Raw genomic sequence first — 25,600 nt, forward strand, 5'->3', positions numbered from 1 at the left:
GTGTGGAGAAATGCTTTTCATTCAGTAACTCGGCAAGAAACCATACAAATACAGTTTCAAAAATATTGTATCCATATGCCCAAAGTTTTGAAAGCCTTCTGATGTAATTCGCGAGCATCTTTTTGTTGTGATGTTCCTCTGTTGTTCCTCCTGGAAATGTATGAATAAATTACCAATGTCTCCCTACACGCTCCGGAACGCTCCAGTCTGTGCCACCGACAGGGGAAATGGTCAGTTGTCTATTTAGGCTAGGGAAAAAAAAAATTTAGTTTCGTCTCTTCTGACACCTGACTATTTTAGGATGCGATTTGGTTTCAAGCCAAACGTGATTTATGCTTTAGTACACAAGTCACAAATGAGTCGCACATGTTTTTTTGAGTGTGGTGGTTGCTTTAAATAACGTCGTAAAGCAACCACATTCACAGTCGTTACTTGCATTGTCGCATGACCAAAGTCGCCATGTAGCACTAGCCTTATTCCTTTTTTTCCAAGGAGGAATAATCGAGGACCAGCACCGCGCACAGTTCCAAAAAGAGAAACTCCAATATTGTTATATTATGGGGAATGCAAGTATTTACTAAAACAGACATGTCAGGGGACCTTTATAAAGTGTCGGAAACATAAGACCCTGTTTGGCGCGGAAACCGCTCCACAAAACTAGTCATAAAACGGCCGAAAATGCCTCCCATTGATTTTGCGGTAAAAAGAAGCGACATGACCTATCTTGAGGTGGTTTCCGCCTACAAAACCCCATTTCAATCAGTGGGAGATGGGAAAAAAACGCCTCGACGAGTGTTTTGACACGTTTTTGTCAAACCACTGTGCAAAAAACGCCTGGAGCAGATTCTGCAGGAGGAATTTTCCTCCTGCAAAAAAACTCGGTGTGAACTAGCCCTAAGGGTATGTTCACACGGCCTATTTTTGGACGTTTTTTGGGCTGTAAACGCCCGAAAAATCGGAAGTAGAACGCCTCCAAACATCTGCCCATTGATTTGAATGGGAAAACGGCGTTCTGTTCCGACGGAGCGATTTTTGCAGCGTTTTGTTACGCGGAAAAAAAACACCCGCGAAAAAGAAGTGCAGGACATTTCTTGGATCAGTTTTGGAGCCAGTTTCCATAGACTATAGGAAAAAAAGCTCCAAACTTTTTTTTAATGGTTCCATTTAATGTACCAAACGTACTGAGAAATTGAAAAAAATAAAAATAATTGTGGTGTGGAATTAAAAAAGCCAACCTGCATATCTTGGTGTTTTTGGGGTCTTGTGTTTTAGTTCATCCACTTTGCTGTTAAAGTGACATTAACTTTATTCTTGGGGTCAATACGATTACAACGGTACCAAGTTTGATATAGTTTTTTTTTAACTTGCACAGTAAGAACACAAAAAAAAAAAAAATATATATATATATATATATATATATATATATATATAGCTGAATTTGTTGCTGTATTGTGAGCGCTATATAGAAAAAAGCGATTTTTCAACATTGTTGTTTTTGTCTGTTTTTTCTCTTTCCCATTAAATAACCTGCTGAATTATTTAGTTTATTTCTGTCATGTAGATACTTAATATGTGTAGGTTTTTTTGTTTTTATGTAATGTATGGGAAATAAGATATATTTTAGGATACTTATTTTATATATTTTTTTTTTTTCGTAAAATTTTTAAATTCCATTAAAGTGTAGGTAAACGTTCAACAAATTTCTGACATGTCAAGGTGACATGTCAGAAGTTTGTATTGGTGGGGGTCCGAGCACAGAGACCCCCACCAATCGTTAGAACGAAGCAGCTGTAGCGCTCGTGTCAGCGCTCAGCCGCTTCGTGTCTGTTCGGCTTTATCCGGAAGTAAATGTATCAGTGTACGGACTCAATCAAAAGTCTATGAGCTCGTATTCCGATATATTGGCTTTACAGAAAAAGCAGAACAGAAACAAAGCAGCTGAGCGCTCACACGAGTGCTTCAGCTGCTTCGTTCTAGCGATTGGTGGGGGTCTCCGTGCTCAGACCCCCAGCAATACAAACTTCTGACATGTCAGAAGTTTGTCGAACATTTAGCTACACTTTAAGGGTTAACGTTTTACCAACTTTATTTTTTACTTATATATTGGCATACTCCTGTATGCTAATACATTATACTGTATCACTATGACACAGCTGCTGTTAGCACAACACACAGTATGCCTTAACAGCAGGCTATAGAACAGACAGCCATGGGGTCCTTTCTAGGTCCCCAGGGCTGACTGCAGAAGGTTACCCCAGTCTCCAATCGGGTTTCCAGTGATGCGATAGAGGAGGGGAGTCCCCTTTGATAATGCTGCAGTCATAGCCCGTGGAGCAGCTGGCTTCTCTAAGAACCGGAGCTGTTCATAACCGCTCTTGTTTAGAGAATGAGCGCTCATAAGCCTTTTCTACAGCGACGCCAAAAGACGTTGCTGTAGATTACGCAACTGTACGGCCCGCCGTCAAGGCAGTATGTGGTCGTTAAAGGGGTTTTCTGGAAGCAATTAACTAATTTCTATTTCACTGCACATATAAAAATAATGTAGTTTGTAATATACTTACGTTTTGATTTCATCTTCTAACACCCGATTCCAGTCCTGGTCACATGATGCGTCTCCAGTAGCAAAAACCTTATTTCCGGCGCTAGCCCGTCCTTGATCGGAGTCCCTTTTTCCAGCTGGCTCAATGTACGGGTACGTCATTCCTGACGTCACTGTACACTGAGGGATGTGGTGGATCGGATACTCCCTTTCTTCTGATAGTTTCCAGTCTGCTGGAGGGGAGAGAAACACTGCTAGACTCTGAGCATGTGTGGTTTATACACTAGCAGTGTTTACCACGCATGCCCACTCCTATGATATCACAGCGCCTGGGTGTCATTTTCTCCCCCCAGCAGCGGACCGGAAACTATCAGAAGAAATCAGATGTCAGGAGCCAGTTGCTAGTAGCACTCTCACAAGTACTCCGGCGCTGGACTTAGGGGATTCCACAGAGTCCCGGAGCAGAGCCTATACTAGCGCTCTGCCAGGGACTCTGGCTCTGGGAAATATCCTTACAACACTGTCCATGTATGGAAAGTTATGTCAGGGTATTCCACACACATTCCATATAGAGACAGTGATGGCAGTGGATTCCACAGAGACCCAGAGCAGATCCTATACTAGCGCTCTGCCCGGGACCCCGGCTCTGGGGAAGACTCTGACAATACTGTCCATATATGAACAGTGATAGCAGGGGATCCCACGCACTGTCCATATATGGACAGTGATGTCAGGGCACTCTGCTCTGGGACTCCGGCTCTGGGGTCAAATGAAGTTGTTTTTTTTATACCATCATGTAAGAGTGTTGTTTGGTACAGCACTGATATGTTGCAGGTTTATCGTTCGCTCCCACTGATCTAATGAGTAGTAAAATGGCAACGGAGATTGTATATAGCTCGGTGTAGCTGGCGTGATGATTTCCAGCACATTGCATGCTGAGACACAAGCGGTGCATGCCAGGAACTGTATGACCGGAAGAGCAAGACCACTAACAGAGGTAAACAAACCTCGCATTGTAAACAAGAGAATAATTGTAAAATAAAAATGTACACAATGAAATTCAGGGGGCATTAACCCCTTCCTTCTTTGGCCACTTTTGACATTCCTGACAGCCTCATTTTTCAACTCTGACATGTTTCACTTTATGTGGTAATAACTTCGGAATGCTTTTACCTATCCAAGCGATTCTGAGATTGTTTTCTCGTGACACATTGGACTTTATGTTGCTGGCAAAATTTGCTCGATATGTTCAGTATTTAATTGTGAAAAACGCCAAAATTTTTCTCAATTTAAATGTATCTGCTTGTAAGACAGGCAGTTATACCACACAAAATTGTTGCTAATTCACATCCCCCATATTTCCTGACTTATTGGAGCCATAACTAATTTTATTTTTTCATAGACTTAGTGGTATGAGGCATTTTTTTTTGCGGGACGAGCTGTAGTTATTATTGGTACCATATTGGGGTACATGCGACTTTTTGATCACTTCTTTTTATCCTATTTTTTTGGGAGGACAGGTAAACAAAGTGCAATTCTGGCATAGTTTTTCTTTTTTTAGTTATTTTTATACAGCGTTCACCATGCGTAATAAATTACATGTTAACTTTATTCTGCGAGTCAGTACGATTCCGGCGATACCTAATTTATAGCACTTTTTTATATTTTACAACTTTTTGCACAATAAGTATTTTTTCTGTCGCCAAATTGTGAGGACCATAACTTTTTAACTTTTTTGTCGATGGGGCTGTATGAGGTCTTGTTTTTTGCGGGACGAGCTATAGTTTTTATAGGTACCATTTTTGGATACGTGAGACTTTTTGATCACTTTTTATTCCAATATTTGTAGGGCAAAGTGACCAAAAAACAGAAACTCTGGTTTAGTTTTTTACGTTTTTTTTTACGCTGTTCACCGTGTGCAATAAATATAATATTTTGATTACCTCAGGTCGTTACGGTCGCGGCGATACCAAATACGTATGGTTTTAGTTTTTTTTCAATAATAAAGGCCTTGATAAGAAAAAGGGCGATTGTGTTTTATTTTATTGCTTGAAACTTTTATTGTTTTCAAACTCTTATTTTTTTTTTATACTTTTTCTCAAGTCCCACTAGGGGACTTGAAGTTCCAACTGTCAGATTTATTTTTTCCTAAGACATTGCACTACCTACATAGTGCAATGTATTAGATCTGTCAGTTATTCTCTGACAGCAAGGCGATTAGGCTTCGCCTCCCGGCAGGGCCTAATCGGCTTCCGTAATGGCAGAGCAGGAGGCCATTGTGTCTCCTGTTGCCATAGCAGCAGTCACCAGTCCTGATTGCCTGTCAGGGCTGGCGATCTGCTAGCAACCGCTAAGATGCAGTGATAGCTTTCGATTGTTGCATCGAAGGGGTTAATGGCAGGGATCGGCGCTAGATCCGTTTCCTGCCGTTACAGGTGGATGTCAGCTGTAACACAGCTGACTTCCACCGCTGATGACGTTGGATCAACTCCTGAGCCGGCGGCTACGGAAGCTGATCAGGCTCCGCCGCCGGGCGGATCTTGACCGGCTTCCGTGCTAGGCAGACCGGGAGGCCAGTATTAGGCCTCCGGTTCCCATTGCAGCCACCGGAACCCCGGCAATTTCATTACTGGGGTTCCGATGAGCTGCAAACACCTTAAATGTAGCGATCGCGTTTGAACGCTGCATTGAAGGGGTTAATGCCGGAGATCGAAGCTAATTTCGGTCCCCGCCATTACAGCTGGATGTCAGCTGTAAGATACCGCTGACATCCGGCGATGATGGCATTGACTCAGCTTCTGACCTGGTGCCAAGTGTATGGCTACGGCAAATTGTCGGAAGCACTAGCTTTCCATGGCGTACCCATACAGCAAATGTCGGGGAGGGGTTAATAGACAAATTGAGAAGCGTAGCCGTGATTAAAACTAAAAAAAAGTATTGGAAAACCTCTCTAAGTGGTTAACAAAATCCATAAACCGGGTACTAGGTCACAGTGCCATATAATTCTGATGTATATTCACCAGTTGTGTGTAAAAGTGACTATCTACATAGAGAAAACATCACATTTGTGGTTGTGTTGGGCTGAAGATTTGTTTGTATGTTACCTGTCATATGTCGTCTTGTCTGGAATATCATTTCTCACATCCCCTTCAATTAAATGACTCTCCTATCTCTGCCGTATCTTCATTTTTACCATTTTAATGCTTCCAGTCGCCGCTTTCAGAACGGCTCACATTCATTTCTTGGAAGGTGTTCTTGATGGCGCTGAGAACTGTCAAGTGATTCACATTCTAGTTTATATTGTTCAGAGACTGCGTGTTGGCAAAGATTTAACATCTTCTATTTCATCTTCCTGACTGGTTAGGGAACGTGTTTATTGCGAGGCCACAGCATTGTCAGACCTCATAGAAATCTGTGTCGTTAGATTTGCAAGATCCAGGATCGGTAACAGCGCCAATGACAGTGAGGTATTGGCCTTATCACGGCACAATTCAGAAGACGCTGCCCTGGGACAACGCTCCAGTGTCCTGCTGTGTATCCTGACAATGTTATCTGTCCTCTCAATATGCACTATCAAATGTCTGTCACCAGCGCCGAAATTAATTTAATGTCACCTGAAGACATGCAATTAATCTTTCTGAGGTTTTCATAATACCTTTATAGAAAGAGTAGTCTGTTTGGAGGATTTGGATTTTGGGGCTTAGAAGAAGATAAGGGAAATTAATTTTTCATCGGGGTTAATGCCGGCTACAATAGGCTGAGCGAGGCGGTTTGGGAATTTGTCAAGTGTTGTCACTTCAGAATAATGCTGCTTAACGTCTCCAAGTTGTAATCAAGAGATGTGATTTCTGTTCAGAGGGATTAATCAATTTGCTCGGCTCTGAATGTATGTCGGCGGTATCTCTTCTTGGGGTTTGAGAGGGAAAATAAGATTTGATCTGTCAAATTGCAGGAAGCTGACAGCAGCGGCACTTTGTATCCAAACGCTTAACCCACTGACTGAAGGCTTGGCCGTTCTCTTCATCTTCATCGTAGACGTGCTCTGCTATGAGCTATTGAAAACATCTCTATTTTTCTATTGCACGGACTGCTTAGATTTCACCCGGCGCTTTAATGTATAAGTGAGTGATAAAGGATGTTTTTAGCGCCACGATCATTTCTTCTTTTGTGGGTACGATTTTATCTTCTACGTTTTACCTTGAGAGAGCATTCAGCGCTAATATAGTAAATCCTCGAGTTCTCCCCGTCAAGTTATTGATAATTCTGCTGGACCGTATCTTGGTTCTAATGACTATTGGGAACGCTGGGCGAGAACCAGTGTTGTTGGCATTGCAACTCCCACAGTGGTCAATCACCCAGCTTTTCTGGAGCCCTGAATAGCTAATCCATCTAGCAATGACATAGTACTGCATAACTAGGCAGATTTGCCATTCAGGAGTCTTGGAAAGTTTGATGTCTGCGCCTGTTGAAGCCGCTATGGTTGTGTGTCAGCTTTCCCAGGAACAGTGATAACGACTCAATAGGATTTTTTTTAGCAATTTGTGGACAAATCCAAGAATTTGTATTTACAGGGGATGTATTTTTTTTTATAGTGGGAAATGCGCTTTAGAGTATGTACTTTTGTGGGTTTTTTTCTCAAATGAAGCAATTTCTCAAATAGTCTTGATTAAAAATCTCCTTTCTTGAAATACATTTCCTATGCAGACCAGTGTCTTCAAGGTTACAGACTACAAGCAAACTGTATGTAGTCTGATCCCGCAGTCATTTCTTACTCCCGTCTGCCTGTTGGACTGTCTGTCCGTTAGCAAAAGGAGGAGGGGCTCATGGCTACGCCCAGGGCTTGTTTTAAAGAGAAGCTGTCACAGTGAACATGCTGTCCAATCTGCGGGCTTTATCTTGTAGAGCAGGGGGCGCTGTGCAGACAAATTACAGTATAATCTGTAGTTAAAGTCTGTACACCTTTTGAAACCATTTAACTTTTTAAATAAAAATATGTATCGGTGTATTTGGTGCAACTTTTTAATTACGTTATTTTAAAAAATATATATTTACTTTTTGAGATACAGCTGCTTTGTATCCTGTATACAGGGCAGCTGTATCTTCTTGCCCTGAGACCTGAATCCGTCAGATCAGCAGGACTGACTGGTTCAGTGTGTTATGAACTTAGATGTGACCGGTAGCAGCTCGATCCTGCATGTCAAAGATACGCACACCCTGCTGTCACTGAACCAGTCAGTGCACTGATCTGACTGATTTCAGGTCTCTGCTCTAGATACAGCTCCTCTGTATACGGGATACAAAGCAGCGGTTTCTCAAAAAGTAAAAAATAATAAATTGCAATTAGAAATTTGCACCAAACAGACATTTAGCTCATAGCTTTTAAAGATGAGCAAATTTCCCAAATCGGCCCATATATTCGGCTGTCAGACTAAAGTTGTTCTGAATCACAAGTGCCTTGATTGCTGTCTCACTATCTGATGTCTTCTAGGACTCTATCTGCAATTTCCACCCTAAAAATAAATGTCATACTCTCCCCCCCCCCCCCCCCGGTCATCTGTTTGTACATGTCCCTGTGATTTGGCTTCAGTGATCACATGGGACAAAAATACGTCGTCCTCTTAGGAGGCCGGTAGGGAAGGTGGCGAGTAGGATATTTTTATTTATTTTAAAATCTTATTTTAATTTTTTTTTTCTCTGTCAAATGGCATCCGTCCCTTTTGCTTCTTGATTTGTGCGCTGCGAACTGCAAAAGTTTTGTATTTCGATTAATTTGGACCGGATTCAGTGTGTTCCGAATCGGTTAGCTCATCGCTACTTGTAACTTATTTATTTAAATCCCTGCTCACTGTGGACTAAAGAGTCCAGTGGGCAGTCTCAATCATTGATTGACAGCCTTCCCTACATTAGTGTGTATACATAAGTAGCCACCAATAATTAAGACCGCCCACTGGACTCTTTAGCACAGTTAGCAGGGATTTATATCAATAAATTAAATTTTTTACCACTTAACTGTATATCAATCTGCTCAGCTCCACCTGCTCTATTCAACATCATGGTTGACGTGATTGGTTCCCTTTTTAATTCTTGTGTATTTTAAGGGAAAAGGCATTTCTTTCCTTAATTTAGCAGAGCCAAACTGTCCACTTGATCCCTTTTGATGCAGTATGTAAGGTAGCAGCCATGTTGTCTGTGTCGATTTTATTTAGTAACACTAGTCAACAGTAAAGCTGTTTTCACAACTCGCTGTCATTGTGTTACGGACTGCCATGTCTGAATATTTCCTTTTCTTTCTTTTTTTTTTTTTTTTTTTTTTACTAGGGGGACACTATATCGGTGCAGGCTTCAGAAGGAAATCCTCAAATGCAACTATCACAACCCAGAGTCCAGCCTCAACAGAGAATACCAATTCAGCAAAGACAACAGTTTCAACAGCAAATGCAACAGAAAGCTGGACCTGTGAGGAAAGTGACGCTGGGGAAAGGAAGTGTTCAGCAACAGAATCTGCCATTTCAGCAGCAGTATCAATTCAAAGCCCGTCCACTAGTTTCACTGACGGAGTCTTCAGTCCCACATGTGGTCAATAGCATCCTTGGACAGCATCCACCAAATAAGGTACCATCATGGTGTGAATTGTTTGCATTGCTTCATGCTGTAGTGCATATGTTGATTTTAAGACTTAAGAGAAGACAGACTAACTTTGTGTCTTGCGCTGTTGGCAGGTCATTATGCGAGGTAGAGGCAGAGGTGTAGGTGGACAGATGGGCCGAGGACGCCTGATGCCAAATAAACAAAACCTTCGTGTAGTGGAGTGCAAGCCTCAGCCTTGTGTTGTGTCAGTTGAAGGGCTTTCTTCATCAACCACTGATTACCAATTGAAAAATTTGCTGATGTCGGTAGGACCAATTCAGGTAGGTCACCCTCGGAGCTCGCCTTTGTCTGAAAGAAACGTCTGACTCTGCGGAGATGTAAACTTTGATATTTGTTTAAATTTAGTCATTTAAACACCAATATACAATCGGTTAATCCTTAGACGCTATGAGATATAGATACCGTACTAGCAAAAGCCAAAATGACTCATTACTGCATTGCCACTGTGAGACGGCATTGCAGTATTTATGTGATGGGTGATTACTTCTACACGGTAGTAACATGGATTAATCTACCGTCCTTCAGAGCCTTCTATGCATAACATGTAACTTTGTCTGTTTTTTTTTATTTTTAAATGCCTTTAACCGAGGTCCCTCCACAAATTAAAAAGTAGGTATTGATTGACATAGGGGACTTAAAATATTATTATTGCCTCCAAACCCTCAGAGTTCTTATTTGATGCTATCCGATTTTCCCCTCCTTTTATATTGACACCGCATAGGGGGAGAAAGGGAGATGCCCGAAGGAGAGTGAGATCTTGAGAAGGATTAATAAAATAAATTCTGGGTTTGTCTTTGGCATTTTATTTTTAGAGCATTTTATGCAGCATCATAGTATAAGTGCAGCGTGAGACAAATGCCTAAAAGAATGGATAATAAGTAGAATTGGACTTTTTTTTTTCCTTCCTTTTTTTCCTCCCTTTTTTTTCCTCCCTTCCCTTTTTTTTTCCCTTCCTTCCTTGCCTATTTTTACTTCCTACCGTGTCTATTTTTCCCTCCTTCCCTTTTTTTTCCTTCCTTCCCTTTTTTTCCCTCCTTCCCTTTTTTTCCCTCCTTCCCTTTTTTTCCTTCCCTCCTTCCCTTTTTTTCCTTCCCTCCTTCCCTTTTTTTCCTTCCCTCCCCTTTTTTTCCTTCCCTCCTTCCCTTTTTTTCCTTCCCTCCTTCCCTTTTTTTCCTTCCCTCCTTCCCTTTTTTTCCTTCCCTCCTTCCCTTTTTTTCCTTCCCTCCTTCCCTTTTTTTCCTTCCCTCCTTCCCTTTTTTTCCTTCCCTCCTTCCCTTTTTTTCCTTCCCTCCTTCCCTTTTTTTCCTTCCCTCCTTCCCTTTTTTTCCTTCCCTCCTTCCCTTTTTTTCCTTCCCTCCTTCCCTTTTTTTCCTTCCCTCCTTCCCTTTTTTTCCTTCCCTCCTTCCCTTTTTTTCCTTCCCTCCTTCCCTTTTTTTCCTTCCCTCCTTCCCTTTTTTTCCTTCCCTCCTTCCCTTTTTTTCCTTCCCTCCTTCCCTTTTTTTTCCTTCCCTCCTTCCCTTTTGTTCCCTCCTTCCCTTTTTTTCCTTTCTTCCTTCCCTCCTTCCCTTCCCTTTTTTTTCCTTCCTTCCCGCCTTCCCTTTCTTCCTTCCCTTTTTTTCCGTTCTTCCTTCCCTCCTTCCCTTTTTCCTTCCCAAAATCTTACAATTTTAATGTGCAGAATCTAGAGGTTTTTTAGAGTGAGGTCCCTACCTGGTAAGCAATTTATATTCATGAAACAATCCTTTAAATAAGTACTTTTTAAATGGGAGCTGGCTTCTATAAACTTCGACAATTAGCTGTTCGCAGGGGAAAGCCTGGTCAGGCCATACAATACTTGCATAGCGGCTTTTTATTCTAACTCAAACTAGGGGTTCTTAAGAACCATAGCCTATGATATACGTATACCGTGTCCAGAAACAACCCCTTTAAAGAGGCTCTGTCACCAGATTTTGCAACCCCTATCTGCTATTGCAGCAGATAGGCGCTGCAATGTAGATTACAGTAACGTTTTTATTTTAAAAAAACGAGCATTTTTGGCCAAGTTATGACCATTTTTGTAGTTATGCAAATGAGGCTTGCAAAAGTCCAAGTGGGTGTGTTTAAAAGTAAAAGTCCAAGTGGGCGTGTATTAGGTGCGTACATCGGGGCGTTTTTAATACTTTTACTAGCTGGGCGCTGTGAAGAGAAGTAACATCCTCTTCTCTTCAGAACGCCCAGCTTGTGACAGTGCAGATCTGTGACGTCACTCACAGGTCCTGCATCGTGACGGCCACATCGGCAGCAGAGGCTACAGTTGATTCTGCAGCAGCATCAGCGTTTGCAGGTAAGATCGACTTACCTGCAAACGCTGATGCTGCTGCTGCAGAATCAACTGTAGCCTCTGGTGCCGATGTGGCCGTCACGATGCAGGACCTGTGAGTGACGTCACAGATCTGCACTGTCACAAGCTGGGCGTTCTGAAGAGAAGAGGATGTTACTTCTCTTCACAGCGCCCAGCTAGTAAAAGTATTAAAAACGCCCCGATGTACGCACCTAATACACGCCCACTTGGACTTTTACTTTTAAACACACCCACTTGGACTTTTGCAAGCCTCATTTGCATAACTACAAAAATGGTCATAACTTGGCCAAAAATGCTCGTTTTTTTAAAATAAAAACGTTACTGTAATCTACATTGCAGCGCCTATCTGCTGCAATAGCAGATAGGGGTTGCAAAATCTGGTGACAGAGCCTCTTTAACCTAAAATAAACAAAAATAAAAAATAAATTGTATATAGGACACCGTAAGCAACAAGATAATACATATTGCCACTACTGTTTAATGTAAGTGTGTATAACAAAGTTACTTAATTTTGCTATTTAGGAAATGTGGGGAAAAAAAGAGGTCTCTGAAAACCCCTTTAAGAAGAATGTCACTCAATGACAGTTACATTTTTCAGTTTTTACCCCTCTGCATTTCAGCAGCCATAACTTTGTTTTTCATTGACGTGGCCGTATGAGGCCTTGTTTTATGTGAGAGAAATTATATATATTTTTTCTCAGCTTGGAGGTAGGAAAAAATAATTTGTACCGCGTGAATATAGGAAAAAGCGTTTCTCTGCATCGTTTTTTGTTTTTTTTTATCCCGTTCACGTTTCAGGCTAAATAACCCATTCGATTAAATTCTTCAGGTTATTATGGTCGTTTAGATACCTAATATTTGTAGGTTTTTTTTGTTTTTATTTAGTGTAGTGGCAATAAATTATATTTTATGCAAAATAATGACTTCTTTTTTTGTTACTTTTTTTTTAAAATCCCATTGAGGGCTAACTTAATTTATGACTTAATTTTTTACTTGTAAAGTATTAGCATACTCCTGTATGCAAATACATCATACTGTGTCACTATGACACAGGCTGCTGTTAGGGCAGCACATAGTGTGCCCTAACAGCAGGCAAACTGAACAGACAGCCCTGGGGTCTTTTCTAGGTCCCCAGGGCTCACTAAAGAGGGATTCCCTGCTCTTTGACCACGTCACCGGTTTTCCAGTGACGCGATCAAAGCGGGGAGTTCCCTTTGATCTTGCAGCGTTCGGACCGTGGCGATCAAGGAGTTAAACAGCTGGGGTCCGAATGTTTTCCAACCTCCACTGTATTTAGCAGGCTGCTCTAAGATCCGGAGCTGTATTTTACAGCTCCTGCTTAGAGTATGAGCACTCATCAGCCTCTTCTACAGCAACACCGAAAGACGTCGCTGTAGACTAAGCACCTGCACCGTCTACTGTCAAAAAAGGGTGGGTGGTCATTAAGGGGTTAAACATGAGTGGGGTATTGAAATACTGAAAATATGCCAGCCATTTTAAATGCCACACAAGTTTATAGAACCTCTAAAATCCAACAAAACTGCACTAAAGATCGTATACTTATGTACAATGACCCTGAGCGGACTCAAATAGCATGAAATCATCTTGTGGGGGTCTAACTAAAAAGTATTGAAAGTGCAATAGTATTTACATATTGAAGTGGCAATCACATAAGCAGAAATACCAATCAACAATAAAGTCCCTGTACAAAGTACAATATAGGCTAGCATAGAAAAATACAGTGCCTTGCGAAGGTATTCACCCCCCTTGTGATTTTTCTGTTTTGTTGTATTACAACCTGGAATTTTAAAATGGATTTTAAATTAGACTTTATGTAATGGACCTGACAAAAATAGTCAGAAAATTGCAGCGTAATGGAAAAATAACCCGAAAAGTTGAGTTCATTTGTATTTCACCCTCTTTGCTGTGAAACCCCTTAATAAAGTCTAGTCAAACCAATTAACTTCAGAAGTCACGTAATTGGTTGAATAAAGTCCCCCTGTGTGTAATCAAAGTGTCACATGATGCAAGTATAAATACACCTGTCCTGAGCCTGCGAGACCACTAAGCAACATGAAGACCAAGGAGCTCTCCAAACAGGTCAGAGACAAAGTTGTGGAGGGGTATAGATTTAAAAAAAATATATATATAAAATATATCTCCTATACAGCACACAAGAAAATGGCGACCGCACACTGCGAACACTAATGCCACCTAAGCCGGAGGTTTTTTACGGTCGTGCATGGGGCCTAACACAATGAAAAATATGACACAACTACAAACTTGACAAGAGAAGGCTGCCCACTAAAACTCAGACTGGGCAAGGAGGGCATTAATCAGAGATTCAACTAAGACATCAACAATAACTCCGAAGATCCACAGCGAAGATGGGAGTATCTATCCATAGAACCAATATAAGCCGTGTACTCCACAGAGTGGGGCCTTATAGAAGAGTGGCCATAAAAAAAACTATTGCTTAACCCCTTCTTCAAATCTGCCATACATACATATATATATATATATATATATGGCGCTCGTCGGGTAGGGAAATATGGAGCGGACTGATGGGCTGAGCCCACTCCGTAGAACAAGTGTGTTGGCTGTGTGCTACAGCTGACACTTCAGGTTGAAGAGCGGGATCCTGTTAGATTAACCCGCTAAATGTCACCGTCCATAGCGACTGTGGCCTTTTAATGACTAGAAACGGGGGTGGCCCTCTGTAACATTCCAGTGGCCCCTCGTGATGCGATCGCATGGCAGCCTGGGGCCCCTAATGAAGGGCTTCATAGGAATATACTGCAATACATGGCTGTTTCAAGTGCCCTAGGGGGACAAGTGAAAAACAGTAAAAAAAAAAAATTTTTTCATATAGATAGATATATATATTATATATTAAAAACATTTTGAAATTCAATAAAATCCTTTCCCCATTTTACCACATGCAGAACGTAAAAATAATAAAAAATTGCATAACGCGTCCGTAAAAGTCTGAACTATTACATTATATCATTCTTTAGTCCTCCTGGTGAATGCCTTAAAAAATTAAAACCGCCAGAATCGCTGTTTTTTTGATCACTTCATCTCCCACAAAAAATGGAATAAAAAGTCCCATGTACCACAAAATGGTACCAATAGAAACTACAGCTTGCCCTGCAAAAAAAAAAAATAAGCCTTCATACCTCTGTCGACGAAAAAATGAAAAAGTTATGGCTCTCCGAATATGGCGACAAAACTCAAATTTTATTTTTAACAATCCTTTTCTTCCTTGTAAAAGTAGGAAAACATAACAAAAGCTATAAAAAATGTGGTATCACCGTAATCATATTGACCCGCAGAATAAGATAAAATGTCGTTTTTACTGCATGGTGACGGAGGTTCACCTTCCAGCCGGACAATAACCCTAAACATATTGGAGTTTATGGGGAAACGCTAAAATGTCTTGCAATGGCCTAGTCCAAGCCCAGAGCTCAATCCAATTGAGAATCTGTGGCACGACTTGAAGACTTCTGTACATCAACACAACCCGTTTAACTTGCAGGAGTTGGAGAAGAATGGGCAAAATTTCCATTGTCTAGATCTACTAAGCTAATAGAGACTTAGGCCGGATTCACACGAGCGTGTGCGTTTTGCGCGCGCCAAAAACGTGGCGTTTTACGCGCGCAAAAGGTCCATAACCGCTCCGTGTGTCATCGCCATATGATGTGTGGCTGCGTGATTTTCGCTCAGCCGCCATCATTATGACACTCTGTTTGGATGTTTGTAAACAGAAAAGCACGTGGTGCTTTTCTGTCTTCATTCATACTTTTTACTGCTGTTGCGCGAATCACGCGCGTCACACGGAAGTGCTTCCGTGTGGTGTGCGTGATTTTCATGCACCCATTGACTTCAATGGGTGCGTGATGCGAGAACAATGCAGAAATATCGGACATGTCGTGAGTTTTACGCAGCGGACACACGCTGTGTGAAACTCACCGACAGTTTGCACGGCCCCATAGAGTAACATACGTCTGGGCGAGGTGCGTGAAAATCACGCGCGTTGCACGGACGTATATCTTGTTCGTCTAAATAAGCCCTTACCCCAAGAGACTTGTATCTGTAATTGCAGCAAACGGTGCTTCACATGGTATTGATTTTCAGGGGGTGAATCCTTATGTACATTAAAGTTCTCTCTTTTTTTTTTTGTCCTAATTATTGTTTGGAGGTGCAAAATATGTTTTTACTGAGACAAAGTGGTAGTCATGTCGTGTAAATCAAATCGTACAAACGCCAAAAAATCCATTTTAATTCTAGGTTGTAATGCAACAAAACAGGAAAAACACAGAGGGTGAACACTTTCCCCAGGCACTGCACGTCCGCTACATAATAAAGCTATTGCTGAGTTTCAAAGTAATATCACCTAAAAGGCAACACTGTCCATAAACAATCCTATACAGGAAAAAAAAAAAAAATCTGTATCAAGAAATAGGAAAGTGCTCAGGTACACTAAAGATTTGAACACCCTAAACCCAAGTCATTAGTCCGTTCTCCTGAGCCCCAATGCAAATCCCCCATGTATCACCGGAGTACCTTGGCTTTCTCAGGGGTCATGAAGCCGATTTACCTCTTAGGGTAGTCCTACATTTGGGATAAAATTTGGGACAGATTATTGGGGAAAAGATAGAACGGCATGTTGGGTTTCATCATCCCCGATCCTTTGTTCCTGTGGGAAATGAGCGTCATGGTCTGCCGAGTAGACCGAAATAGCGGCAGATGATGACCATGATATGAAACGCGAGAAAACTGAGCTTTTAAGTGATTGTCTCACAGACAACCCTGTTCAAATGTCCTATAAGGGCAATTTGGACATCAAAAGTGGGGGGTACCGAACTTATTTTAAGTAAAGAGACACCGTACCGGATTACCCGGAATGGAATGACCACGGTGGTTTCGTTTTAATTTGTAGAAGTTTATACTTTCTAGGCTTAATACACTGAAGTCTGTTTGATTATCTGTCAATAGTCATTTGAGATCTGCATCAACATCTTGTCAATAAGTTGAATATGTTGAAGTTCATGTTGATGACCCTTTTTCTGTACGAGTGGCGCAGTCCATCATGGTACTACTAAGGCCAAGGTAGCACATGATGGCCCATCCACACACAACGCAGATATTTGAATTCAACTTTGAACCTCGTAAATGTGCTAGATCTTATATTTAGTTCCATTTTGCTCATGCTGTTCTCTCCAACGATATTTGCACTTATATTGTATACGTTCCTATGGTACTATAGCGCAACCCAGTGGCTATATTGGGATGTTGGGAGACTCTGGATATAGCAGCAGAAGATGGTGTCTAGACCTTTTTATCTTTTGGTGGTTTTCCTAATGCTGCTGTTTTGGCTAACCTGTGTGTAAATCACACGTAAAACTGAGATGGCCCACTCTGTTCAAATAAATGATTCCTTGATCCAGCAAAGAGAGTATTTCTTAATCTGGGATAACGGTGCACTTCTGGGAGAATCGGGTAAAAATACCCTTGTAGATCTCTGCATCACAGGACCACAGGTAAGTAGGATTTTAGAGACGCTAGGTCCACCAGACTTTTAATATCTGTCAGTTAAGTTTGAGTACCCCTTTATTTTATTTTGTGTGTTGGAGTTGTTCCGCTGTTGGCCAGTAATTAAATCTATGTACTTTCTCAGCACGTGTTTTTGGAACCGCAGAGACAGATTATCCTACAGTAAGTTTTGTAAATTGAGGTTAAGTTACCAGGTTATTTTATGAAGTCTAGACCAGTGGTGACCATTTTGACTGATTTTGGAGGTGGTCTAGATGTCCTCCTAATAACCTAGCACCTGCATAGTATGAGTAGAGCACAATCCATTACAGCAGATATTAAAATAGATCTGAACAAATTGAAACTATTCTGAAAGTGTTACCTTGTATGATGGTATCAGCCCCCCTTCCAAAATATAAAGGTCTAGTGCCATAGGTAACCAAGGGTCTAGACTTTGGCTGGAACCCATGTTAAAGGGACACTAAGATTAAAAACGAAGTAAATAGAACCGCATTCCATAATATACCATCAAAAAAATATTGTAATACAAAATATAAATAATATATGTACTCCAGGAGGCAGCTATTTAGTAGTGTCGTCGTCCCCCCCCCCCCCCCCTTCTCTAAGTCCTGGTGCAATATCTTTGGGGAATGCGGTGGAACTGTTTTTTACTTGCCCCCACTGCTCTGTGCTGAACTCTAGGTCATAGCCCCCCCCCCCTTGTTTCTAGGTTTAGTGTCCCTTTAATATTGTATCCCGCTTTGCAGTCAAGTTGCAAGATATGCCTGCAAAATATTCGGTTTTCTCCTGACTGTGAGGGATTCACTCACCTTAAATATAGATTTAATAAAGCTGTTCTCTACTAAAGTAGTTCTGATGAGTGATGCAGCTCTGCTGATTATGGACATGAACGACTTTTATTTGGAGGTGGCATATTTTGCATGGCAGATACTATGGAGAGACAGACATGAAATTTCTTTTTATATCCCAATAAATCAGCATCATTTAATTAAATGTTTTTTTTTTCTATAAAAGTTTTAATCTGAGGCTGGGGGGGGGGGGGATCTCAAAAATGGGCTAGTCTTCTTATTCTGCCCAGCAGAGCAGGTCTCCAGCCATTGAAATGAATATCTAGACCAGTGGCGGTCCCAGCAGTTGGGCTCCCACAATCAGTGTATGGCTGTCATTGGATCATAAAATATTGTGGTTGGAGAACCCCTTTAGGAAGTTTCACAAGCTCCTTCTATGTTCCACCCTTAGGGTCTGGTTTGTCATTCCCAGTTCTTGTGATGTTGCCGCTACATAGAATGAACCTGTATCTGTCGCTGCCATTCTTTTAGTCTTTAAATGAGACCTCCTGTAATACCCCATATTTATAGACCTCGTGGATTTGTTTATCCATACCCATATGGTGGGATTAGTGGCCTGCAGTTTATGTAGACTTCATTGTGTACAGCAGGTCTATAGATGCGATGTATGAACGTGTTTGTGTAGGTCGGTGGGGTCCATGAGATCCTGACACGGAGAGGAGAATTCTAAGTACCTCAAACCTTTTTAGCACTTGCTGCTTTGTAATATGGGATAATCCAAATACCAACTACAGAAAGAACTTTCATGTCTAGGATTTCTAGGTTAATGACAGATGAAATGTAACCGTGTGTTATCCACAACATACTTGTTGCATAGTTCCATTTTACTTTATACACATACATTCTATATTTCCAGGTCATTTTATTTTAGCTCACAGACCGCTATTAAATGCATTGTCCTTAACGTTTGTAAACTTTGTTTTATAGAGAAGCACATCTAACTATTTCTGTGTGAGAACGGGGTCAAACTTATTTGAATCGTGTGAGCGCCATTTAACCCCAACATAAAGAATTAATCTACATACAAAATTGAGTCATTTTACAAGTCATTCCTCCTCATACTGATCCCAGATTACAGCCGGTGTTGGGGTGCAGTCACACGCGACAGATTTTGTTGCAGAAGTTTCTGAAAATCTGTTCCATTTATCTGAATGCGGTTTTCTGCAGCAGGTGCTTAGATTTCTGCACGTTCCATTCAGATGAATGAAACCGATTGTCAGATGTAGGATATTTATGCTACAAAATCTGCCGTGTGTATCTGCACCCTTATGCTCCAGAGTAGCATTCACAATTCTGCAGGTTTCAGAGCAAAAATCTCCCAGCATTCCTTGCTGACTCAATGTCTGCAATTAGCTTGCTCTTGTAATTAGCATTTTGAGAAATGATGGATTTACACAGTATAATAATATTACCCTTTGTTATTGGCTTAGGCTATATTGACACTTGCTTTGTGGGTACCTAAGCCACAATGCTCTGCACGGTCTGTTTTATGACCGCTACCACCGGTAGGAGACCAATCCTATTGACTTTTAGGGTAGGAACACACTCAGCAGATACACTGTGGATTTTCCGTGAGTAATTTCATTGCGGAAAATCCGCAACATAGTTCATTGTCAGCAGTGTGAATGAGATCTGAACAAATCTCATCCACACACAGTGGAGAATATCCTCAGAGACCATTCATAAATTGACCTGTGGTGTGTTTTTTTTTTATGCTTCAGCATGTCAATTTATGCTACGAAATTGCTGCTCTTCTGTTGCAGATTTTGAATTCAATGGAGAGGTAAATCCCGCAACAATGAGCCATGTGTTGAGACTTTTGCTGCGCCAATGCTGCAACTTCGCCGCAAAAATGTCAAATGAGATAAAAACGGTCAAATTAATAATCTTATACTTACCCCCGGCTGTAGTCACACAGACGCGATCCTCTGTTCTGAGCACAGCCCGGCCGCCTGAGATGACTATTCATCCCATGTGACTGCTGCAGCCAATCAAATGCTGCAGCGGTCACATGGACTACAGCGTTTTTTTTGGAAATTGCCTGCAGTATCTCCACAGCGGACATGCCGCCCGAAAAACTGCACCACAATTTGGTGCGTTATTTTGGGTGATCTTCCCTGCAGTTTCCATGACGGATACACTGTATACTTTTATCCACCCTGTGTGACCCTATCCTTAATGGGGTCTGTCGGGTTCCAGTGTTACTTGTTGTGTGTGCGTAGCACTTTTTTTTTTCTTCCTGTCAAATATTGTGGAATCTGCGATAGAGACTTTAGGGTAGGAACACACACAGCGTATTCAGGGCGGATACACTGCATCAAGCTGCACAGCATATCCGCCCTGAACACCGCGAGGAATGGCGTCCAAAAATCGGCATCATAATGTGATGCGTTTTTTAGGGCGTAACTTCTGCTGCTTAAATTATCGCACATACTTACCCCCTCCCTCCTCTGGCGTCCGCTCTGGCCTCCCTGGATGACGTTGCAGGCCGTGTAACCGCTGCAGCCTGTGATTGGCTGCAGCGGTCACATGGGCTGCAACGTCATCCAGGGAGGCTGGACTGGAGAAGAAGCAGGAAAGTCTGGGTAAGTGCAATTTTATTTATTTTTCTTTTTTTTCTTTCTTGCGATTTTTGTGGCGGAATCACTGTGATTCCGTCACAATTATTGCAACACACACACCACTTTGTTGCGGATTTGAACACCTCATTGAATTCAGTGGGAAAGCCCACAACAGAAGAGCTGCGATCCCGCAGCATTAGGCCTCGTGCACACTTCCGACACCGTTTTCACGGCCGTTTTTGACGGATCCGTGTGCCCGTTTCCGAGCGCCGAGCATGGTACTGTCCAGGGTGCTGAAAGTTAATGGGCTTCACTGATCGGCGGTAACTCTTTCAGCATCCTGGACCGTACCATGCTCGGCGCTCGGAAAATAAAATTTTAATGTAATAAATAAAAATAAAGTTCATACTTCCTTTCCTCCTGTCCGGCCTCCAGCGATGACGTTTCATCCATGTCGCCGCTGCAGCCAATCACAGGCTGTAGTGGCGGTTACGCACGTCAGGATGACGTCAGAAGGCCGGCCTCCAGGGATGACGCTTCATCCCACGTGACCGCCTCTGCAGCCAATCACAGGCTGCAGCGGCCTCTGCAGCCAATCACAGGCTGCAGCGGCCTCTGCAGCCAATCACAGAAAGGAAGGTCGGACTGGAGGAAGAAGAGGGACTCGTCACCAAGACAACGACCGGGTACGTATGAACTGATTTTTATTTTATTTTTAATCAGCAGCCTCTTCTCTCTATTAGTGATTGATAGAGACAAGTGGCTGCCGATTAGTGTAATATTTCTGTAATGTTTTTCTGCCCGTCCGGGCCTTCCGTGTGCCTTCAGTTTTTTTGATGGCCCCATTGACTTGCATGGGCCTCACGGTCACGGAATCTCGGACCAAAGTAGGACATGCTCTACTTTGGATCGGAACGGAGCAACGGGACAGCCAAAAAAAACTGAAGTGTGCATGGCCCCATTGAAATGAATGGGTCAGGGTGCTAGCCGTCAGAAAAACGGCTAGCACCCTGAAGGAAAAAACTGAAGTGTGCATGAGGCCTTAATTGACATGCTGCGGTTGAAGAATCCGCACTGCAGGTGTATTTATGTGCGGTTAATTCGGCTGCGTTTTTCCAGCAGTGTGGGGACATTTTCTTGATATCTCACCCACACTGCTGCTACTCTAAAACTTTGCGGAGTTTCCGCGATTAATCCGTTGGGTAAAATCCGCCGTGTTTATGCTGTGTGTTCTTACACTTAGGCCGGGTTTACAGGAGCGTTTGCGTTTTGCGCACGCAAAAAACGCGGTGTTTTGCGTGCACATAACAGCTCCGTTTGTCATCACCATATGATGCGCGGCTGCGTGATTTTTGCGCAGCCACCATCATTATGACACTCCATTTGGATGTTTGTAAACCGAAAACCACGTGGCGCTTTTCTGTTTTCATTCATCCTTTTCACTGCTGTTGCGCGAATCACGCTGTTCGCACGGAAGTGCTTCCGTGTGACATGCGTGGTTTTCACGCACCCGTTGCACAAAACTCACGGACTGTCTGCACGGCCCCATAGACTATTATAGGTCCGTACGCCACGCGTGAAAATCGCGCGCGTTGCATGGACGAATAACACGCTCGTGTAAACAAGCCCTACAACTGAGCGTCCAATGCAGATGTTAGGGATGTGCCTGATGACAAGCTTGTTACAGGTTTCTGATAAGCAGCAGAACTGTGAATGCAGCTCTGGGTTATAATAAGGGCTCTAACTATGGATCGGTACGTGATCAGTAAAGCAGTATATTTATGTAAAATGGTGTTCGTATATAAGCTTTTAAGTTCCTCATGTAGGATTTGGTAGTTTTATTGTAATATGGTTACTATAACATGGTCCCATAGCTGTTTTATGCTGATTGCTGCACAGTACTCCGCTAACTTCACTGACAGCTAATGGATTCTGCCAAGCTTTTTAGCATCAAACTAACGGCTAAATTCGGAAATGACATATTTGAACCTCACACAGACCTAGTTAGATTTATTTGAAAAAATGTTTAATAAATACTTATGGCGTCTTAACCAATGAGGTTGGGGAGATAGAAAAAGCACAGTCTTATGCTTTTTCACATCGGCCATGAGGATCTTCTCGTAAAATTAATTGGACAAACATGTCAAAGTGGAGAGCAGTTTACTTGATATTAATGTGTTGGGATTGATAGGCATTAAGCATATTCTGCTTGTTCGTAAACAATATCCAAATTACTGATCAGGGAAAAACACAAAATAGTAAAAAGCTTCTAGTTGTGAATATTAAAAATATAAATACTTCAAGATGAGATTCCTATTCAAATATGACGTCTAAAGAATGAATTCTGTCCTTTTTCACAGCTACTGATAAAGGGTTTTGTCGTAGTTTTCCACCCACATGTATATATTTTTTGTTTATTCTTAAAGAGAACTTGTCACCTGCCCCAAAAACTGCAGCTGACCCCTCCGTTAGATTGCAGGCGCCTCACAGATTCTGCTGCTTTTTATTCTACTAGCCCCCACCGTTGCCGAGATCTGTGCCGTTCCTTTTGGTGCCCGATATGCAAATAAGACCTCTGACTGTCAAGCGGGCAGGTAACACCTGTCACTTGATAAGGGGTAACCGCCCACTTGGCAGTCAAAGTCCTTATTTGAGGCGCCTGCAATCTAACGGAGATGTCAACTGCAGTTTTTTGGTCATGTGACAGGTATTGGGGAAGATTTACTAATCCTTTTTAAGTGTAAACTTAGAAAATTAAATCAGAAAATGAGCCAAATTTAACAAAGGGCTGCATGCTGTGATAACTTTGGCTCTTCTATCTATGTTAAAGACTTTCTCCTCCTTACACCACCTCTTGGTCGCCTTAGTTTACGCCAATGTAACATGTTCAAGCCACGCGCTTTCTTCCGGACCACCCTCTCCCTAAACCACGCCTCCTTGTCAATCGTGCCATAAAAAGTGTTTAAAGCAGTCAATAAATGTGGTGCACCGCTGGCACACCAGACTTGTGGCTCAATTTTAGGCAGAATTATGGCACATTTTGTTGATTAGTAAATCTGCCTCAGTAAAACACACCCTACTTTTAGTAGGGTCTTCTTTCTATACAATTTCTACTCTTTGTTCACGTTTGCCGTTGACTATGTTTATTTAAAAACGAACTCCACTAAAAGTTTAAAAATACTCCCAACACACATGGGCCTTATATATTGTTAAAGGGGAAAGTCATGCAATGCATTTTTGACATACCATAGAGTTCTCAGATCACATCATGGAGTATGTAAGCTTGTGCCTCTGCATAATTCCAAATCTGTAGAGCACCCGAACCCCTCTGACTCCACTTACAGATTTTTATCACTGAAAATCTTTGACCCAACATTTTAGGCAAACTGCCATTGTTTTTAATGGCTCTTTGTACAAATTGTTGTCCTAGGTATCCAGTAGCTAGAATCCGGGGTGCTGAATACTTTTGAGAGCTCTAAGGAGCACCCAACCTAGAACAACATGGTGGTCTGAGATCATGGACTAAATTCATTATTTTCTATTGCATAGCTGATGTGGATTTCCCCTTTCATTGGTCAATTAGTAATTTTTACTAGGGCGTCGTCATAACCCTTCCCCCATCCCCGTCAACTAACAACCCCCACCATCTGATAACAACATGGCTGTTGACTGTCTACACAGCAAAGCTGAAAGTAAGCGCCAGAAAACCGGAAATGTCAACCTATTGTGTGTGTGCCTGTGTGAGAAACTGAATATTTCAGGATATCTTTTTATACTGATAGTCACATTTAAAAAATGCGAGATTAAAAAAGGTTTATAATAAAAAAAAAAAAAATGATTTGAAGGGGCTCTGTCACCACAATATAAGTGCCCTATCTTGTACATAATGTGATCGGCGCTGTAATGTAGATTACAGCAGTGGTTTTTATTTTATTTGAGTTATGACCTCTTTTAGCTTTATGCTAATGATTTTCTTAATGGACTACTGGGCGTGTTTTACTTTTTGACCAAGTGGGCGTTGTGGAGAGAAGTGTATGACGCTGACCAATCAGCGTCATACACTTCTCTCCATTCATTTACACAGCACATAGTGATCTTACTAGATCACTATGTGCAGCCACATACGCACACACGCACGCACGTTACTACAGTGTCCTAACAGTGAATAGACCTCACTACCAGCCAGGACGTGATGTCTATTAAGAATCCTGACACTTCGGTAACGTTTGAGTGAGATCACGCTGTAAACTGTCATTTAAAACGAGATTATGCTTGCTGTGCTGTAAATCTCAAAAAACATTAGCGAAGTGTCAGGATTCTGAATAGACATGGCGTCCTGGCTGGAGGTAATGTCTGTTAACTCTCAGGACACTGCAGTAACGTTAGTGTTTGTTTGTGTATGTGGCTGCACATAGCGATATAGCTATATCGCTAGTGCAGTGTAAATGAATGGAGAGAAGTGTATGACGCTGATTGGTCAGCGTCATACACTTCTCTCCACAACGCCCACTTGGTCATATAGTAAAACACTCCCAGTTGTCCATTGAGAAACTCATTAGCATAAAGCTAATATAGTTCATAACTCCGTCAAAAATTATCGTTTTTCTAAATAAAAGACACTGCTGTAATCTACATTACAGCGCCGATCACATCATGTACAAGATAGGCCACTTATAATGTGGTGACAGAGCCTCTTTAAAGGGAATGTGTCGCTAGAAAAATATATATATTTTTTTGTTAAACTGTTAGTATATAAATGATTACACATTGTTCTAATTTTTTAAATTTTTCCACAAGTCAGGAAATATTATAAATTAGATTCTAATTTATAACATTTCCTTGTGCTGGTCACTAGAGGGAGCAATTCCCAAAATTGCAGCATTGGCATGTGGTAAAGCAACGTCATTGCTTTATGCTGCAAAATTGGACACTCGCTCTAGTGTCCTCAAACAATCCCCCCTCCTTTATCTCGGCTAGTGCCAGGAGAAAGGAGGGGGTTGAATGTTCAAACCTCCTACACTGTATGCCACCATTTTGTGAGCGAATGCATAGTGTAGGAGGATTAGATACAGTGGTAATCACAGTATAACACGAACATACACAAACA

At 41.8% G+C, this 25,600-nt stretch overlaps 1 protein-coding gene across 3 annotated transcripts in view; it reads left to right on the top strand.

Annotated features, from left to right (window-relative positions):
- Positions 1-25,600, top strand: part of RBM33 (RNA binding motif protein 33) — a 90,262-nt gene that overhangs the window by 49,432 nt on the left and 15,230 nt on the right. For 2 of the 3 annotated variants that reach the window (XM_075827395.1, XM_075827394.1), the window contains exons 16-18: positions 8,858-9,151; positions 9,259-9,447; positions 17,209-17,246. In XM_075827395.1, coding sequence (XP_075683510.1) covers positions 8,858-9,151; positions 9,259-9,447; positions 17,209-17,246 — 521 coding nt within the window. The remainder of the gene's footprint in view (positions 1-8,857; positions 9,152-9,258; positions 9,448-17,208; positions 17,247-25,600) is intronic. The other variant, XM_075827393.1, reaches the window with a different exon arrangement.

The sequence above is a fragment of the Rhinoderma darwinii genome, chromosome 5 (assembly GCF_050947455.1).
Source record: "Rhinoderma darwinii isolate aRhiDar2 chromosome 5, aRhiDar2.hap1, whole genome shotgun sequence".
Classification (NCBI taxonomy): Eukaryota; Metazoa; Chordata; class Amphibia; order Anura; family Rhinodermatidae; genus Rhinoderma; species Rhinoderma darwinii.